The 14,104-nt window shown below is 44.3% G+C and overlaps 1 protein-coding gene across 1 annotated transcript in view; it reads right to left on the minus strand.

The window, feature by feature from the left end:
* Positions 1–297: 297 nt before the first annotated feature.
* The window catches only part of ETV6 (ETS variant transcription factor 6), a 140,547-nt gene continuing 126,740 nt past the window's right edge, over positions 298–14,104 (minus strand). Inside the window, exons 6-8 of the mRNA XM_042795329.1 lie at positions 9,206–9,348; positions 6,329–6,429; positions 298–3,003 (exon numbers count right to left, since the gene is read on the minus strand). Coding sequence (XP_042651263.1) covers positions 2,898–3,003; positions 6,329–6,429; positions 9,206–9,348 — 350 coding nt within the window. The 3' untranslated portion in view covers positions 298–2,897. The remainder of the gene's footprint in view (positions 3,004–6,328; positions 6,430–9,205; positions 9,349–14,104) is intronic.

Raw genomic sequence — 14,104 nt, forward strand, 5'->3', positions numbered from 1 at the left:
CTTAGATTCCGCAGGTGAAAGTGACTGCATTTTTGGTAAAGGTGAACATTTTCTCTACAAAATTTCCCTATGGGACAACATGTGTGATTTCAGAATTCCTTGTTTCTTCCTGTCTTACCCAGTGCTGAGGAGGAACTTTCTTCGCTAGCATACACAGTGAGCATATGGGCTTATTACACTGGTGGATTGTCTCTCGGTCGCAGTGTTTTGCAGTGTGCACCTTGGCCATGACAAAAACCTGTGGCTCATCAAAGCACTTTATATAAATGATCCCTATCTTTTTTTTTTTTTTTTCTCTTCACCATCTCATAACAGTAGGTGCAGCAGGCAAAAGAAAATAATGCAGTTATGCAGCTGCCACAGCCAGAGCAGTAAAGGAGGTGAATTGTTCTCTGCACAAACTTGGCTTCTTTCTACGAGCGAACACCCTAAGGAACACAAGAAGCCAGCCAGGGCCTTTCTTTTGATCACACTCCATCTGCCACTCGCATTCACCTCTTCACCACACGCTCTTCACCCCAGCTCCTGCGACACGGCTGCAACTCGGGTGCCCTTGAGCGGGGTGACAGAGCAGAGTAACTCCTTGGCCCCTTGGTTTCAAGGGACCTTTGGTTTCAGACCTGTAACCCCTGAAGTCCTTCGGTGTCTCCCAATCTCACACCTCCTGAGCTCCAAGGACTTCAGAGTCACGGCAGAGACAGGCGACAGGCTGTCTGCTCATCTTTCTGATACACACTCCCGCGTCTTGTCTTTTGAGGCAGAAAAAGTCAAGTATGTGGTGTGCTTGGACTTGCAACATACTGACTATGATTTAATTAAAAAATGTGACTGGGAAAAGCTTAGGGAGAGATGTACACCGTGTGGTTCCTCATCAGATACTGGCTCTGAAAAATCTCTCCTCTTTGTATGATGCCTATCTACACCCTTAACAAAGCTGTTCCTTCTACGACCTGCGACTCAGTGTGAAAGTCTTTTGTGAGATTGGTCTATCTCTGTTTAAACATAGGGGACACTATTTATTGCCGCGTGCCATTTTTTCCTGGATAGATTAATCCTCTTGCTAAATATGTGGAAATATCAAATGTTGTGGTGGTTTAATAGCTGATAAAAGCTCTGCCATGGTAATGCATCTCATTTTTTGGTTGAAACAGATTAGATTAGACCACTGATTTTTTCCATTTCTAGTATGCATGTTCCCATAAAAGAGGCTGTTTTAATGAACTGGTGCAGACGTGCTTTCTTCCAGACACTATATGATTCCTGCAGTTTCTCTACACATCTTCTCCCTCTGCAAGCATCATTTCTGCTGCCAGATCTTCCTTCCATTAAAAGAACCACTGATGATGGATCGCTGGACACCACAGACTTTCCCATCACGGTGGCCCAAGCACTGTGAAATGAAAAAGGCCAGTAGTTTCTCTTGTACTGGGCACCAAGGACTGCTGAGCTTCCTGCAACCAAACTAGGCATAGCTCTTCATGCAAAGCACCCTCAGTGCAGCAAACCAAACTGGGGGTGTAAAAAATGGGGCACCTTCCAACCGGAACAAAACCAAAAACCAAGCAAGCAACATGGCTGTTGGGTTTCTTTTTTTCCTTGTCTTTTAAATCATGTTAAAAACGGGCAAGCTGAAACAAGCTCCCTTGATGGCAGAGCTGTGGGGTGGGGGAGGGTAGTGGGAGGCATAAAAAAAAAACAAATCCCAAAACAAAGCCAAAATCAATTACAAGTTATAGGCATAGCTATTTGGTCTCTAGTCCTCTACCATCAGTTTTCAGATTGGTGAATCATCTACCTCTCCAGCAGCACAAAATGATCCTGGAGAGGTTTCTGAGTAATACAAACCATGTGATGGGTCCCTTTGCTGTCTCCCTGTGATGTAAGGAACAGTCCTTCACCTTTCACCCCAAAATTGCAAGCAGGTATAAGAAACACCCCTCCCTTTTGTAATGACAGAGGCTTCAGCCTTTGCTTTTTTATAGAAAGCTTCGAGCTGAAATTCTGCATTGTGGATATATTGTGGGGGTTACATATATATACATATATATATATATGAAATATTCCTATATATACACATATATATGTATCTGTCCCCGCCCTCCCTCCCCCCGGCTCCATTCTATCACTTCTCTGCTAGAGGGAGGGAAAACGTCAACATCAGTCTATTGCAGAGGTTTGTCATATTTATTTTTCTCCTCCCCGGAGCACTTAGGTGATTGGTTTTGGTCCATATTCCAGCAGTTAATAGCCACTCGCAGGACTCGCTGTGAGCCCAAGCTATGCTGGGATGGTATCCCAGCCTACACGTGAAGGGTGACTCCTCTTCATTTGACAGGTATGTGTGGTAAATTCTTTCGGTAGCTTCAACACATTTCCCAGTGGCAGCACATGTAAATTGATCCGAGCAAACTGGAACCCTTGAGCAAATCCCTTCTGTGATGCTACTGTTTTATGCGGTGTTGTGTCATGAGACTTGCACAGAAAATAAGAGCGCTCTATTTCCGTAGGAAAGCCTTCCAAAAAAAAAAAAAAAAAAAAAGCGTAATCTGATGTCTTGTCCTATGTGAGATAAGGAAAGTCAAACTGCATGTTTATTAGGGAAAAAAAACGACAAAAAAACCCCCCAAACTGAAACAAACCAAAAAGAAAGAAAGGGAGACTTTGTAGGAACAGTGAAGTAGTGCATAAGTCCAAGCTTTCTCCCGTTTACTCTTCTGCCAGCACCACTTCTGCCTGTTAGTTTGTTTTGTTAAGGTGCTTCAGGTCCTGCGTGGTCTTCAAGCTAAGCGGCGACCCCAAGTACTGCTTCTGTGTTGTTGCTTCCCCTCCCAAACTGTGCCGGCCATCCGGGCAGATGTTTCTCCCGTGAACCCACAGAGGCGGTGCACCAGTTCCCTTCAGCACTCATCTTCTTGGTATATTTGTTCATCCAGTTCCTGGGATTCAAGGTGCTCGAGGCGGTCTGTTCGGCCACTCATAATCTCATCTGGGGTCTTCATGAACCTGAAAAAGAGAGAAAAAAGTGGATTTCCCAATGATCTCTGCTTTTACCTTCATCAAGATATTGAGGGCCCTGAGCTCTGCATCTCCCCAGATCATCTTTGCTGTATCCTCCCATGCCTTAGTATTTCCCAGCTTCTCCCCAGCCTACTGGTGTGTTCCCTCCTCCATACCTCGACAGGAAACCAAAAAAAATCGCAGGCATTTACCCTCCCTGTTTCTTGAAAGTCCCAATTTGAACCAAACCCCATAGTCTTTTCCAAAGAATGGCATTTACTTCTTCTCCTTCCTATTGTTTGCTGTTGTCCTGTAAGATGCTAGCATGCCACAGGTACACTCATTTATGGTGTCTGGTGACAGAAACATTAAAGGCCTTTATGGCTAGCACATTTCAAAGCAAAGGCACTTGCAAGGCATGGAGAGGCAGAGGGCCACTGGTTTGTGCAGGCTTGTGTGCAGGTGAGTGAAGAGGAATCTGAAGAGCCAAAGGAACAGCAGTGGAAAAAGCCAAGGACCAAGTCAGAACAAGTTCTGGGAAATGGAAGAAGCCCTGAAAGAAAAAGCTTTTGGGCTAGGGAACTGTGAGCAAAGACAGCCTCTTCCTGTGTGACTGTAGCAAGCGTAATTGTAATGAAGCAGCATCCTCTGTAAATGAATGCCACGGCTCCCAGCACTAATGTCTTGATGCAGTAAGTCTGCAGGGGGCTAGAAACAGAAACTGCCTCTGGGGAGACATGGCAGCAGTAGGAAATGGGAAAGGACATCCACCAGCCTGCAGATCAGGTCTGCAGTCTTGATCTTTGCCAGGATGCTTCTGTGTACTACTGCACAGAGATAGCAGAGAAAAGCTCTGCTTTTTCTTTCTGAATTTAATGGCGTAGGAAGAGAGAGTGGCACAGGAAGGATGAAATCCTAGTTTAAACACAAATCACTTTCCTAACTTGTAAGTACTTCTGGAGAAATTAGGATGAAAGATGTTTATGCTGGAAATGTTACAAAATTTCACAGTCTTTCATTAATGATGTACTGGCTAACATTCAGCTGTACAAAATGTGTTAATCAGAGGAGATGATTTTATTTCAGGTTGATGATATGCTCAGTATCTTTGCCCCAGTGAAAACAAAACCAACTGACAGGAGCCTCGTTACTATCACTGACCCAGAAAAATCACTGCTGCAGCTAATGGGCAAGACTTGCCTCCTCTTCTGCCTTGGAGGTTATAAAGCTGAGGGCTTTCTGTCTGAAAAATCTGAAGTCTCTCAGCAAACGCGTAGCACAGCCTGGAACTAACCTTTTGCCACCTCTTCTAATTTTGGAAATCATGTGCACATATGCATTTAGAAAAAAAAAAAAAAAAAGCCTGTGACTCACTGCTGTGTCACTCCCATTTGTATGCTGGGAGAACGCTGCTGATATAAATGGTGTTACGGTGGTGAAAAACGAGCATTCAGAAGTGGTGAATCAGTCCCCGGCTACACAGCGAAAATGCACCGAAGCCTACGGGCCAGACTGCCCTGATTTAAACCCTGTGCTTGTCTTGTTGATCTGGCATGAGGTTGAAATCAAAACAGAGAGTGATCCCACTGTCCTCCCTACCTTCTGTCTGCTCTGTTTCCTAAACCATGTGGGAAATGGCTGATGTGAACTGTACGGCAGTACTTTGCGTGTTCTTTCTGGTCTGTGTTTTATGTCACGTCAAGGAACCCAAAGCATGGGTATTTGTAACAGCATTTGAGTAACTTTTAAAAAAACAATTCGGAACTATAAGCTAACGAAGAAACAGAATCTGTGACCTCTTTTTTTGCAGAAGACACTCAGGCAACCTATTAGAAACCCTTCTCCTGACTCCATTTCACTTAAAGCTCTGTACAGATATCTGCAGATGATAACTGCCTGTATGTTACTTATAAAGTCACATTTCCCATTATTTCTGTGCTTGCGAGAAACAGCCAAGAAAGGCACGTTAATGGCTTGATTTTTTGCAGCTGTTCTTTTTCTCTTCAGATATAAATAGGTCTAAGAAAACAACATCAATAAGTTTTTATTGGGAATTGTGCAAAAAATGCTTTGTTGTTTATTTTCCAGTTTCCGAAGGAAATGAGGTTTATATGCTCATGTTTTATGCTCCCTGGTGACCTCTGAATCTGTTGGTCAATTTTGGGCAAGTCTGACAGAGGAACTGAAGTCTCCAAGAGTATTAAACTTCTACAGTTTTGAGAAAATAGGCAGCCTGGTTGAGAAGGGATGGACTCCTGCTTTGCTTGTGCCCCCACCGAAGGAGAGGCTCCAAGGTAAGCACATTCACTGTTCAGCATCACAGAATTCCCCCAGGGCAGCACAGTCTTCATGCAAGGCCACAGCAATCCAGGTTCCCTTGGTACTGTTGCTGATGGAGCAACCTTGGTTTAACTTTCCGCAAAAAAAGATTAAAATCACTCAGTTGATGTTGCCCGCGATTCCTTCTTCCCTCCACTTTCCTTCCCCCATCTAAGTCTCCTTCTAAGAGCTGACATAAACAAGACATTCCACAGAAACCTTTTCAGCTGTAGATAGTTTAAGTGCTAATGCAGTTCTGTTAGCTATTTAAGAAAACAAACTCCAAGACTGCCTTCCTATTGATATCATTTCCAAGCACATTACTGGATCCAGACCACTGACATCAAAGCAGTCTTTGGTCTGGGTTCAGTGCTCTGTGGGTCAGACATACGCGCTAGGATTTGCTGGTCTTGTCTGAAAAGAACTGGAGCACTCTCGCTCTCTGCCAGTTGCACTCAAGTTTGTACAAGTAACTCCCTGCTTTAACGCTGTTTCAGGCACTATTTCCTAAATTCTTGGTTGTGTCATCCAATCTGGAGCATTAGTCTTTATGAACAGCTCTTGCAGATCCCTCTCTTCCTTGAAGGCAGCACCGCCGAAGACATGGTCATCAGCACTTCTCTTCTGTAATGATGATGCACTTGAGGAAATGCCTGATCCCTGCTTAGCTTTCACCAGCAGCTGTGTTTGAGAAGTCAATTTGGAGTGGGTTTTCCAGCAGTTTGGCTGAGATCATGAATCTTTTAGCTAGGGTCTTAATGGCGCAGCCTGCTTGAGGCAAGTGAAAAGACTTCTATTGACTCAACTGATCATTGAAACAGGCCCGGAGTTTTGTAAATTGGCAGTTGCCTTGAAAGCTGGGAAGCACCAGTCTAGACAGCTTTTACAAATGTATGCCCATTGTCACCCGTGTTATAGCTGTGGCAATGAAGTATCCCACACACAATTCCATCCTCACTCTTCAGAAACTAATTGTCTGTAGAAAGGAATGGCAAAGAAAAGAAAAAATTACCTGAACAAAAGCCTTTGTCCTGGCTCCTTCCGGATAATATTTAGTTTGTAGTAGTGGCGTAGGGCTCTGGACATTTTCTCATAAGTCATATTTGTTCTGTTCTGTTTTTTTCAAAAGAAAAAGGAAAACCATGGTGAGATGATTCATTAAAACCTTCCTAAGCCCCAAAAAGAGTTGCAGAACTATCACAGCTAGCTAAAGTAACCAAGTCAGTTCAAGAAATTACATGTTCCACTCTTCTGCTGTTTGCAGGCCCATCCTGCCCCTCCAGCCCTCATCACCAAATTTTTATGGGTCTCTTTTCATTCAGGGCAATTTAAGCAAGCAAGTCTAACAAAAATTCCAAGAGAGGTTTCTCTACAGTTTCTTGGATCACAGATAACAAAAGACTTCATCAACCACAAGAGGAGACATTAGATGGAGGGAGATGCTCCTGCCAAGCGGGATGTGACAAGCCTGTTCTTAATGAAACAACCTTTTATAAGAACAGTAGCTAATAGACTGAATCTGTCAGCATTCCCTGCTAAGAGCACTGCTCCTCTGGGATTCCCCTCCATTAACTAGTTAGTGCTTACAGAGCACTGTGGAGACCGAGCCTGTTTCTCCTCTTGTTATACAGGTGTAAATCAAGAAGCCCATTAGGTTGTACATCTGCTTCTATGCCAGAGCCTCCCCCTCATTTTGGGATCTGCTGACCCCAAAGGCCATGGCCAGCGCACTGCAGGGTGACAGGTATGGCCCTGCTGAAGCTGAGGGTCACCAGGCAGAAATGATGGGCACTGGCAGAGCTGTACGTGGGCAGTCCCCACAGTACTGACTTGGGATAGCGGGATCAGTCCCTTAGGCTATGTCTACACGAAGTGCATTTTCCTGGGACAAGGAGCACTGGTTACCGTGCTGGCAAAGAAACTCCCAGCAGAGAGACAACTATACTGGCAAAGCCATGTTTGTGTGAGTATAAAGCAGCCGCCTTGCCATGGGCAAAACATGCCAAACTAGTAGAAGCATGTTTTTGCTCTGTCAGCCTCCATGTTAGGAGCTTGGCTTGGCACATCTCTGTCAGTCCAAGATCAGGCAGAAGGCTGTAGTGTTGACCTGGCTTTATTAAATGAGACTGATCTGCCTGTCTGAAATGCCCCCTAAGAGCAGGCCTCCTCTGCTTGCCCTGACCACAACAGCTCTGCTAAGGGAGGCCACATCAAGAGCTCCTGTGGCAATTAAACACTAACAATGACAATATTTTCCCTGCAAAATCTAGACTCTGTTCATCGGGAAGCCCCCTGAAATACAATGTGTGCTTTTTCCATTTCTTATATGCTAAAAGGCCACTGCATTTCCCAAGTGGCTAGTGGTCTGAAGTAGGTTCAGTTTTAGACACTCAACATGAGACATGATGGGAAGGCATGATTATTGGCATGGAGGTCAGAACTCTCCATTCCCAGTGTTGCAGCCTCTAAGACAGATGTTCTTGTAAGCAATGAGTCACATGAGAAAATCTTGACCTTATCAAGATTATAGGCTATGTATACTCATATACAGAATCACAGAATAGTTGATGTTGGAAGGCACCTCTGGAGATCACCTAGTCCAGTCTTTCTGCTCAAATCAGGGTCAACCAGAGATGGCTGCTCAGGACTGTGTCCAGTTGTATTTTGAACATCTCCAAGAATGGAGACTGCACAGTCTCCTCTGGGCAACCTGCTCCAGTGTCTGACCATCTTCCTAGTAAAACAGTCCCACATCTGGGGTCTCAGGAAACGTAGAGTCCCACACTTCCCCAGGTCATTCCTCCCCAGATGGAGGACTTCACGTTGCCCCTTGTCAAGTTTCATGAAATTCCCAGTAGTCCATTTCTCCACCATGTACAGGTCCCTCTGCACGGCAGCACAACCCTCTGGTGCATCAGTCGCTCCTCCCAGTTCAGTACTGGCTGAGTACTGGCTGAGGGTGTGCTCTGACCCATCATCCAGGTCATCAATGAACATGTGGAACGGTATTAGCCCCAGAATCAATCCGCAGGGTAACATCACTAGCGACTGCATTTTGTGCTGTTGATCACGATCTTTTCAGCCCAGTAGTTCAGCCAGTTTTCAGTCTACCTCATTATATCCTTGTCTAGGTCATACTTAATTAGTTTGTCTATGAGGATATTATGGGAGACAGTCTGAAAAGCCTTTCCAAAATCAAGATAAGCTACATCCACTGTTCTCCCTGCATCGACCAAGTTAATAATTTCACCGTAGACGGATATCATGGTGGTCAAGCATGATTTCCCTTTTGTAAATCTATGCTGACTACTCATATATTCATATGAATATACTCATATAGATATATCTATATATACTCAGCCCCAAACTGCAAAAATCAGTAACTGCTTTTCAGAGAACAAAGCAGAATTACCCTCTTAAAAGGAAATACAGAATCCTGCAGCATTTGGTGTCTGTCAGAGGACAACGTGTGAAATCTGAACGTTGGTGCAGACAGGAACTCAGACAGAAAGCTCCTGCTGAGATGTAGTATACAGCTCCTTGTAGAGCACATCTAACCAGAACATCCTTAGCATCAGGTTTCGGGAAGAAATGAGATGCCTTGAGAGAGAAGGACCGTTAATTCTTGCGCTCTTTGTAATTTTATAATTAAATGCATTTATAACTAAATGCCTTTAAACCAAACCAACAAGTTCTCTATATGAAGGGTAGGTTTTAGTGCTTGAGGCTGGATGCTTTATATTTCTAATGTGCGTAGAATGAAAGATTACAGTTTTCAGTAGTAGTTTATATGCACATGCTTTCTTCCTTTTCCCCATGTTTGAAAGTGAATCCTGTGATGTTACAGGAGGTGAAGTGCCGTAGGAGGAAAATTGCATTGCTTCCTTACCTTGTGGTTTCCCCACAGCCGGGCCAGCCCGTTGGGATCCACTATCCGAAATATTTTGGATTCCTTATCTTCCCATCGGATGAAATTTTCGTACCGGCTGTCAGAAAGCAGCTGATAAACATAATCCCAAAGCAACCTACAGTCTGTGAAGAGAGGAGCAAGAAAATATTGGCTTTTTTTCCTTGGGATTAATTCTGGAAATTTTGGGGTGGATGCGTAGTGGAAGTACAGTTGGGACCAGGGCTGAAACAGCTGCTGCAATCTGAAATGGAAATGGCTTGATTGGTACTGACTAATGTTTGCAAAATGTACTGGAATATACAGCCTCTTCTGATGTGTCCTATTCCTTCTGACACTGACCGAGCATCTTTATCCCATTAAAAGCTGCGTGAGATGACCTGCTGATCTCAGTTGTGTGTTCATTGTTGTGCTGATGCACATAAAACTACCACTGCTGGCCCTGATGCTATCGCTGGCTGTTTCAGTAGGGAAATCAAGAATCCTGCACCCTGCTCATCCTGCTTGTGGCAGCCCCTTTCTGTGTAACATGAGTGGTCTATAGCATGGGCAATGTTACAGCTTTCCTTTGTACGCTCCATGTGATACAAAATTGACACCTTCTACCATTTTTGAATTTGCTTTTCGCTTTATTTTTTAAGGTTCCTGAAAAAAACCTCCAAGTATTATAATTACTTGAGTGCTATTGAGAGGTTAAATACTTTCTATTTGGATAATTGAATTCAAATTTCCTCTTGGCAAACACTCCTTAGGTCGCTAATTAAAGGTCTAACAGATACTTAAGTTTTAGTTTAGTGTTTTTCAGTTTCATGGCAGTCTCCCGAGACCAAGGAAGCCAAGAGCTGAGCTGCTCCTACTTCCTGCTTGCAATGTGTGTGTGCGCAGCACAGCATAATAACTGGAAACTAGGAAATATGAAAAGCAAATTGCACAGAGCTGGGGGTTCTGCTGCTATCAGAAACAACAGGGTTTTTATAGCTCAACTGTCCAGATCCCTCAGATGGCTGTAGTTGCATTTTACTTTTAAAGCAGAACCAACCTCTGAGAGATGGCTTCTTAGAGTGGTTAAAGGGCAGGCAACCAAAGACATCTAGCTTCTAGGTGCTAAAAAGGATTCTTGTCAGCCTGTCTTTCTATTCCTGTCTGACTGTCTGGGGTTGCTACATGTTACAATGGGGATGACGACATGTTCAGTATGAGAACACAAAATGCTTTTTGAAAAGGGATATAACACATTTAATGAGCACACCTGAAATGTTTAGAGATATTAACATTATTGATGGCATTTCCCATTTTAAAACTGCAGAGTATCTCTGAAATCTGTACTGTCTCTAAAATCCGAGCTGAGTTTGCCACTGCCCTTACTACAGACTCTCGCTACCAGCCCTATGGAGAACAAAGCAGTGCGTTTTGAAGAGATGACATCCGACAAAAATTGCAGGTTTCTGTTCTAGCTGAAACCTATCCCGATGGTCACATCATCCGTGACAGCGGCAAGAGGAGGAATAGGAAAGGAAAGAGGCAGTTGGACTTTTTGGTTGGAAAAACCTTATTTTCATTAACATATTTCACAAAAAAATGTCCATTCCCATTTGAAATTCTTCTGGGCTTTAATCTGAAAAATGAAACCCCTTCCCCTTTTTGCTCGTTCATGGATGCGAACGTTTTTCAGTGATAGCTTCCTCCCCCTCATCCAGAATAAGGCACCTGCAGCGGGGACCGGGACAGGCCGTAATTCTCCTCCGCACGCATTTGCCAGTGAGCGGCCTGGGCAGGTTTCTGCGTGGCACAGGGCCGCAGAGGAGCCCTCCTCCCCCCGTGCCCCCACCCCAAGCCGCAGGCGCGGCCCAGCCGCCCACCCCACGGCGCGATCCCAAGCAGGCAGCTGGCTGCCGCCGCGCTGCCAAACGCCGCTGCCGCTCGGCCCTCGTGCGGCTCTGGGCACAAGTGGCTTCCCCTGGGCCACCCGGGAGCTCTGTCGGGCAGAGTGAAATTCAAAGTGTCAGGCTGCCACTTTAATCTTCGCTACCTTCCTTCTCACAAATTCACAGAGCCCAGTTCTTCCATCACCTTTCCATCAATACTTTTTCACATACACACACAATTAGTCTCTTAGACACGCACATATTAGAAAAAACCTTCTCTTCTAGACTTCATTTATAAGAAACAAGGGAAGGGAGATTATATTGCTCTACTGGTTTGTGCCTTTTAATAACGTGGGAGGTGCTCAGATAATAGGGTAGTAAGGGCCCTAGTAGTAAGTAGTTCCTGACACGTGTGCGATTCATTCCAGAACTCTTTCAATTAAAGGCTGTACAGAAAATGATTCTTTAGTGCAAGAATGTTGATTAAAAAAAAAAAAAAAAAAACACAACCGAAACCCCAAAAAACTTTAACAGTCTTTTTAAAATTTTCCTTTGATTCCTCGAGCTTCGCTTCTCCAGGGCATATTTTACCAGTTGATCAGAGTTGGTAATATGACTGTGTTCCAAAAAAGACCATATTTTTTTTCCTCATCATCATGTGTAATCTGTGATAACTTTAACAACAAAACCTACATAGTCTAGGTCAATGGTTCATGCTGAATTTGCTGTTTTAGATCAGCTTTTCCCAAAGATCTCCATGCTTTCTTTCCATTCAGTTCTTTATTAAAATCACTGTAAAGGTGAGGTGATTCCCTAGGTCAGCAGTGAATCATGCATCACGGCCATCAGTGGGCAGTCCAGGGCAAAACATCTGTGGTGGGCTCAGGCTGGCCCCACCTCATCTGCAAGAGACGTCTGCCTTGGTGGGAGCAGTTTCAAATCAGAAGACATTCACTTAGCGGATGTTTGTCGAGGAAAAAAGAGACACTTTTTGGCCAAGGCTATAATTTATTAGAAACCCGGGGGCAGAGAAGAAGGACGCACGGGTCTGTTGTTGAACCAGCGCTTCCGGACTGTGCTGGGAGTTTGCTGAGGTAGTCGGTGGGTCTATGGCCCCACTGAGAGAGCGCTGCAGGAATTCAGCATCCCAGTGTCAGCCATCTGGTTTTGCTCGTGCCACCACTGCTAGACCTGGAAGGAGTGGCCCTCCTTGGGGCCAGCTGGAGGGACGGTGCTCCTGCAGAGGCAAGTCATTGTCAGGCTCTGTCACAGCCTTGAATGTGCAGCCCAGGACAGACACCCTTCAATTAGAGTGACTTACAGCTAATAGTTACAGTTCTGCAGACATATCATTTAGCCTAAACTTTACCTTCACCACCAACTTTACTTTTCATAAATACAACTCTTACTGATGGGGATGGCAGACACCTAATATCCTCTCTACAGTGGCCCCTGGAAGACGGCTTCTTGACAGCTGACTGGAACTGCACGTGCAATGTGCATCGTACATTCACCTCAGTAAGTTCTAGCAAGTGAATTCTAGTTGAGCCTAATGGCTTTGGTTATTTTCCATTGCCTATCATTACTTCACACACACACGCTGTGCCCCCCTCTTTCACAAAAACAAGAAAGCACAAAAAAATTCATCCCAAGCTGTCTGGAAGGCAAATTATTGGACTAACAACAGAGCTCCACACTCTGAGAAGAGGTAGGATTCAAGTGTGGATTTGTTTTCTGTTGTTCACTTAATTTTTAGAATAGATTCAGGCTAAGCTTGAATATAAATATTCCTCAAATGAGAAGAACTCAGCTCTGCATCTTGAGATCTTCACAAGAAAAGTCCTAAGTGATCAAGGGCCCCATCCCATATTCCAAACTGAAATGAGCTGCTCAGACTTGCAGAGGTATTTAGCAGGCTGGTGGAATTTGCAAAAAAAACCCAACCACCCAAGTATCTTAAACCTCTGTTTGCTTCAACAACAAAACTGAAAAGTCTTGAAAATTCTGCTTGGCTCCCACAACCACTTAAGAACTCCTCTTCAAAAGCTACAGCTGTCTATCAGCAAATTTAGACATATGACTGAGTTGCAATAATTTAATGAGCTGGCATGCATCAATGCAACCGTGGCAACTGTGTCTCACGCCACTGCAAATAGGGAATAAAAAGCATTAGCTTTAAGCACTCGCAGCGAAGATTTAGGCTCACTGCATTTCTTCTCACCTCTGCTGAGAGCTATGAGCACGCACACTGTTAGTTATCATGGACCAGCTGATGCCTGGCAGCACAATTTAGTTAAATGTATGAGCTCTGTTTGCAGAGTACCTAAATCAGTTTGCCTTCTTTCAGGTTTCACATGGGAGACCTTCAGGAATTTAAGCATAGGCACTCAGGGCCTTTTTTGTTTTTATAACCACAAATGATTTACACCCTGGATATCTTTCTCCACAGACTGCACAGTAAAAATATACGAGGTTCTGGAGGGGTCTCCCTGACTGACAGAGGAGCAGCAACTAAATAATCTACCGTTATTAGGCCAGTAGAGACCATCTTTAATAGGGCGATAGAGACTACACGTCAAAGACTACTTGATAACTCTTAGTGAGTGTAATGAATTTGGAGTATAGTAGGGCCCATTTAGAGTAGACTGCAAGCCTACAAAACTGCTGAAAATCCAAGAAGAGGCAATGCTAGAAAATGCTATTAAAAGGAGCTTCTCTACTGGGAAAAGAGGCACCTCCACAGAAGGCAGTTGAAAACAATACAGAAAGTCACATCCTCCAGGAGGGTCAAAACTGTTACATGCATTTTCAGGAAGGATGGAGAAATGGAGAGAAGGATTTGTATGTGGATGGTTGTTTTCTAAGAGTAAATCTCTTGTTTGAGGAAGTCTGGATGGTGTGAAGGACTCCATGAAGACTAAATCACTTCCTGGGCTGTCAGAAGGCCTCCAAAGGAGCAGTCACATGGTGGGACTCTCCACGGGGTGTGCGCTGGCTTGTGAGCGATGGCAAGAAA

The sequence above is a fragment of the Tyto alba genome, unplaced genomic scaffold (assembly GCF_018691265.1).
Source record: "Tyto alba isolate M040663 unplaced genomic scaffold, T.alba_DEE_v4.0 Super-Scaffold_21, whole genome shotgun sequence".
NCBI lineage: Eukaryota > Metazoa > Chordata > Aves > Strigiformes > Tytonidae > Tyto > Tyto alba.